The sequence below is a fragment of the Triticum dicoccoides genome, chromosome 7A, assembly GCF_002162155.2.
Source record: "Triticum dicoccoides isolate Atlit2015 ecotype Zavitan chromosome 7A, WEW_v2.0, whole genome shotgun sequence".
NCBI lineage: Eukaryota > Viridiplantae > Streptophyta > Magnoliopsida > Poales > Poaceae > Triticum > Triticum dicoccoides.
Window position 1 is genome coordinate 732334520 of NC_041392.1, and position 6006 is coordinate 732340525.

Consider the following 6006-nt stretch of genomic DNA (forward strand, 5'->3'; position numbering starts at 1 on the left):
ACATAACTAAAATGTTTGTGAAACTAAAAATGTTCATGATTTTTTAGAAATTATGGTATTCAAAAGATGTTTAGTAATCTGAAAAAATGTCTATGAAATTTAAAAAAATTGAAACAGTTCCATAAATAACGAAAAAAGCAAACCGTCACTTATGTAGAGGTTTTATTAGGGGCTCTGTAGAGGTCGTTTTTACGATTTTATTTAGTCTCATGCATCAGAGTAAGTAAAAGCTTTCCTTTTTCTGAGCAGCGCTGAGCCCAAAAAATTCACACAACTTTATATGGGTTCGTTTTGGTAAACTATATAAAAATGACTAAATGTTAATTTGCCTCCATACACAACTATGTTTATTTTGGTACGATAGTTTTACTCGTTATGAAAAACACCGGTACGCTAGGCCAAGACGAGACACATCATTCATCAGTATAGCTCAGGCATGGTCCGTCAATGCAGTTTGCTCAGCCAAAAAGTATTTCATTGTGGTGCCTTAGGAAATCAAGTCATTATGAGGCCATCACATTTTAATTTTTAAAATGACTTTAAAAGTGCCTTATCTCATCATGACATCCAGGCATAGTTTTTGAAATGATATTTTAAAAGTCCTTATCTCATCCTGACATTTGAATCGGACTTTTTTTATCTCTACCACATATGCATAATCTGATTATTTTTCTCCCATCGCAAGCGCACGGGCATATTTCCTAGTACCTACTTAAATGTTGAGGCATCTCTATTGCCATTGTTGAACTCGTTAAAAGGCGTATAGTGTTCATTTCAGACCAAGAGCCAATATTGTTGGTAAGATTCGGTACCAAAGCATCCATACGAGATGCCTTTGTTATGTTCCGCATAAAAGGTAACCATAGTTACATCTTACAACATGTAGATAGGAGATGACCCTCTTATTGTATTTTGCCCAGGGCCAAGATTATACATAACTAATTAATTAAGCAAAGGGCCTCTGGTTGTAGCAGTCGAGGTTGTCGCCGTAGCCAACGCCGAGGATGTCGCAGTAGCGCTTGTAAAACCCGATCCGATCAGCGACGCGGCTGTCTTGCCCGTGCCCGCACTCGATCCCACCGTTGATGATGTTGGTGATCACACCAAACCCGGGCACCCGCCCTGCGGCCCGGTCTGCCCCTGAGGGGCTCCACTGGCCCGTGATCACAGCATGGCTCGACGGCTTTGGCGCCTGAGCCGTCATCCAGAACCACATCGCCGTCTTAAACGACACTGTGGGGTCGGTCGCCACCAGGTCCGGGTTGCTCAGCAGATCGACCCCGATGGCCCGGCCAGCAGGCCCGTAGTTGTAGTTGTGGGAGAGCTGGATGGGCCCGCGGCCGTAGTATCGCTTCCCTGGGGCGCACGGCCACTGGGCGCTCGGGGTGCAGTAGTCGGAGGCGGCTCCACGTTCCTGCTTGAAGCAGTAGCCCCAGGCGAAGGCCCCGTCCGGTGCGGTCGCCCACCCGCCGGTGGTCTCGTGGGAGGTCTGTGCCAGGAAGGCGGCCACCTCGCGCTTCTGGGCGTCGGCGCTGCCGGTGGTGCCGAAGCCCGGGAAGGCAGCTGCGGCGGCGACGAAGGCGTCGTAGGTGTAGAAGCCCTTGGCCTGGCAGGCGCCGTCGTTGCGGTGCAGTAGCATGCGGTCAAACTGTGCGCGGGAGACGACGGAGGACACGCTGCCGCGCGCGGCGCCGATGGCCATGGCCACCGTGGCTACCACCACGGCCACCACCGCAAGCGATCTCATCGTGCGTGGCAACGAAGCAGAGTACTTGACCGCTATCTGGTGCAGGTGTAGTGTTGTGGGAGAAGCGCTGGGGAGTGCACGTCTTTATATCGGTGTCGCGCGCTACTCGATCGCCATGATCGACCCTGTGTCTATCCATCTACCTCCCCGTGAGCTTTCTTCCAGGGCGACATCGTCATGCCATCGACGGATCAATTTTGGCAGCTTAGATACGGTCGAGAGGTACAGCGGTGAGCAGCTGGCCATGTATGATCCAGAGCGTGTGCTAGTATGCACGCATGTGGAATTTTAGTCCATAGACGACGCAATGCATTCATGGACGGACGTCCATGGAACGCAATTCCTATTTTCCCTTTCCAGAGTTTATCATTTATCCATGAGTCAATTACACTGGTGGTGCTTGAACTTGGCGTAAACGGTCACTTTGGTGCTAGAACTTGTGGCATACATTAAACTGGTGCAATAACTTGACTCGGGTGTGCAAATACAGTGCTAACCGCACTTGGATACGAAATCAACGCTGACTTGGCCGCCAGCGTGGCGTGGGGCCCTTTGTCAATGACTAGAAGTGCGTGACCTGTTTTTTTCCTTTTGCAAAAAAACCTCGACATCTTTTATTTCTCACAAAAAAGACCCTATCCACGTGGTAGATGGTATTTTATTTTGTTTGTTCTATGACAGGTGAGTCCCGACGTGAAAATTAAAAGGGAAAATGTTTTTTTTTGCTGGAATTAAAAGGGAATATGTTAGACTCCTACACTCCAACACGTGACCTTTTTTTTAGAATTCAACACGACGACCTACTGTTAGGGCGCTCGTGCTCATAGCCACTGCATCAATTACATTCTGATGTCTAACAAGGATAACAACTGTTAATGTAGTATAAGGAAGATACATGTGGGGCTTAAATTGTCTGCAGATAGTGCAACCCATTTGCACGCGCTAATTCTTTTTGAAATATTTGTGAAATGTAAGTAATTAAAATAATGTTCAAATATTTATTTTTTATAAATGTTAGACATACAAACAATGATTAGTAGACAAAAATATTTAAACATACACACATCTATTATATAAAATTGTTAATTAAATATGGACATTCAAAATGTTTATTTAATAAAAAAATACACATGTGCTGCTTATATTTAATATTCAAATTGATGAATACAAAAATTTATCTGAAGTTGTGAAGACTAAATGGTGTAGCAGCCAGACTGTGACATGGGCAAGGGTCGCACGTTCGAGACGTGGAGGCCTCCGTTTTTTCTTGGTAATAATTCTCAGTATGTACACACAGGGCCCACTGGCTATAGAGTCGAAAAAAAATGAAATGCCATCTTCCAACGTCGACAGTGCCTTTTTGTGGGAAAATAATAATTCAAGAGGGTTTACGCAAAAAATGGCCACACGCCCTCCTGTCTGCCTTCGGGTCACTGACGGCGGGACCCATCTATGTTGGCGCGCCTAATCAGCGGCTCGGGCGTACACAACCAAGGTTTGCATCGTATTTGCACGCCCGAGCCAACTTGTTACACCAGTTCGATGTATGCCGCAAGTTCTAGCGCCAAAGTGACCGTTTGCGCCAAGTTCAAGCACCACCGGTGTAATTGACTCTTTATCCATTGAAACAAATGGACAGAGAACCGCACCCGCATTTGGGTCCAAGTGCGAGGGCACACACGTGCGTCCTTTTGCCAACTTTGGTAGACGTACGGACTTATACGGGGGTTTTATAGGTTGCTTAACATTGATTGGCCGTGGATTGATTAAGACGCACGGGCCCACCGGTGAAAATAGGGGGGGGGGGGCAATTAGAGGAGCGTGCAGTCCTTCAACCTATAAAAACATGTACAATGTGCCTGTACGTGTAGCATTTTTGTCCTTTTGCGCCGTGAGTCGTGCACTTGTGTGCACTGAAAAATCATGAAAAACCACTTGTAATTGATATATGTTGTGAATACGTCGAAATATGGTTGATTATGCATGTCGGTCTCATACATATATGCCGTATGAACTATTGCCCTATTCCTTCTTTGACTATGGGTGGACCTTATATGTTTACTTCTTTGCTTGCTGTTCATCTCCTTCCTCTTGTCTGACGAACTCTTCTTCCTATTCTACATCGCCACTGTTGTGTCATTTTCTTTCATCCAATACTTTCTGTTCTCTTGCATTCACGTAATTTCTTTGCTTCGCTGCTTCTCCTACTGTGGTTATTCTGTGCACTACCAGTATGGGATCTTTTTGAGCAGAGTTTGATGCATTAAAGTTCCAATTTGACAGGTAATTTAATCTGTTACTTCTTGTATTCTGCTACTATTCTTGGTTACTCACATAGGACGCTCATATCTTTCTCTGTTCTATTTTATCGATGCACAAACTCTTGTTTACCATCTCACGTTTCTGCGGAGGACTTTGATGTTACTAAGGTTCAATCATCACAGATTCTGAATCGGCAACTGGGGAACATGGTTGTGTTGCGCAACGAAGTTGTTTTACATTTCCACAGATCCAGACATCATCTTATCTGCCCCTGATCCTTAAGTAACATAGGCACCATACCTAGTTAAACCTAGATGTATCACGTTTGCCATGATTGAACTCTTTAAGAAGCATTTAGTGTTCATCTCGAAGCAAGAGCCAATATTTTTGGTAAAACTCAGGGGGTGTTTGGTTCAGGGACTTTTAGTCCCAGAGACTAGAAAAAGTCACTAGGAACCAAACAGGAGGGACTTTTCTACAGGGACTAGAAAAAGACTCTACTAGAGAGTCTTTTTTGATTAGTCCCTGGGACTAGAAAAAGTCATAGGACTTCTCAACCAAACACCCCCTCAATACAAAGCATCTATATTGGATGCTTTTATTGAGTTCCTTATGAGATGTAACCAGAGTTACAACTTCCAACATCTAGATGAGAGAGGATGCTCTTATTGTATTTTGTTTGGAGGGGTTATATAAATATAACTAATTAATTAAGCGAAGGGCCTCTGATTGTAGCAGTCGAGGTTGTCACCATAGCCAACACCGAGGATGTCACAGTAGCGCTTGTAAAATCCTATCCGATCGGCGACTCGGCTGTCCTGCCCATGCCCGCACTCAATCCCGCCGTTAACTATGTTGGTGATCACGCCAAACCCGGGCACCCGCCCTGCAGCCCGGTCCGTCCCTGATGGGCTCCACTGGCCCGTGATCACAGCATGGCTCGACGGCTTTGGCGCCTGTGCCGTCATCCAAAACCACATCGCTGTCTTAAACGACACCGTCGGGTCCGTGGCAACCAGGTCTGGGTTGCGCAGCAGATCGACCCCAATGGCCCGGCCTGCCGGCCCGTAGTTGTAGTTGTGGGAGAGCTGGATCGGCCCACGGCCGTAGTAGCTCTTCCCTGGGGCGCACGGCCATTGCGCGCTCGGAGTGCAATAGTTGGAGGTGGCGCCACGCTCCTGCTTGAAGCAGTAGCCCCACGCGAAGGCTCCGTCCGGCGCCGTCGCCCACCCACCGGTGGTCTCGTGGGAGGTCTGGGCCAGGAAGGCGGCCACCTCGCGCTTCCGGGTGTCCGTGCTGCCCGTGGTGCCGAAGCCCCGGAAGGCGCCGGCGGCCGCGACGAAGGCGTCGTAGGTGTAGAAGCCCTTGGCCTGGCAGGCGCCGTCGTTGCGGTGCAGTAGCATGCGGTCGAAGAGGGCGCGGGAGATGATGGAGGACACGCCGCCACCGCCGGAGGGTGTGGGGGTGACGGGCGTGCTGCCGCAACCGGAGCACTGGCTCTGGCATCCGTCGCCGCAGTAGTCCGAGGTGGAGCCGCACCAGCCGAAGCGGCTGCAGCAGAGGCAGTTGGGGCAGGTCGCCCCGCCGGCCTGGGAGCCGCACTGCTCGGCGACGGCCATGGCGGCCGCCATGGCAAGCACGGCAAACAACGCGAACGCTCTCATCGTGGGTAGCAACGAACCACTATCTTGTGATCCAAGTGTGGTGGTGGTGGTGGTGGTGTGTGTGTGTGTGGCAGAAGCGGTGGGGAGTGCACGTCTTTATATAGGTGTCGCGCTACTCGATCGCCATGATTGATCTCTCTATCTATCTACCTGCTCGTCATGCGATCGAAAGATCAAACTTGGCGGCTTATATCCGGTCGAGAGGCACGGCGGTGAGCGGCTGGCCATGCATGCATGATCGAGAGCGTGTGCTGGTATGCACGCATATGGAATTTTAGTCCATAGATGACGCAGGACATTCATGGACGGAGCGTGTGCTGGAATGCAATTCCC

At 48.8% G+C, this 6006-nt stretch overlaps 2 protein-coding genes across 2 annotated transcripts; both read right to left on the reverse strand.

Annotated features, from left to right (window-relative positions):
• Positions 1 to 792: 792 nt before the first annotated feature.
• Positions 793 to 1786, reverse strand: LOC119327420 (26 kDa endochitinase 2). The gene has a single exon (XM_037600526.1). It carries the CDS (start codon positions 1745 to 1747, stop codon positions 947 to 949), a length of 801 nt encoding a protein of 266 aa, XP_037456423.1. The 5' UTR covers positions 1748 to 1786; the 3' UTR covers positions 793 to 946.
• A 2449-nt stretch (positions 1787 to 4235) lies between these two features.
• Positions 4236 to 5717, reverse strand: LOC119330733 (26 kDa endochitinase 1). The gene has a single exon (XM_037603857.1). It carries the CDS (start codon positions 5671 to 5673, stop codon positions 4720 to 4722), a length of 954 nt encoding a protein of 317 aa, XP_037459754.1. The 5' UTR covers positions 5674 to 5717; the 3' UTR covers positions 4236 to 4719.
• Positions 5718 to 6006: the final 289 nt, after the last annotated feature.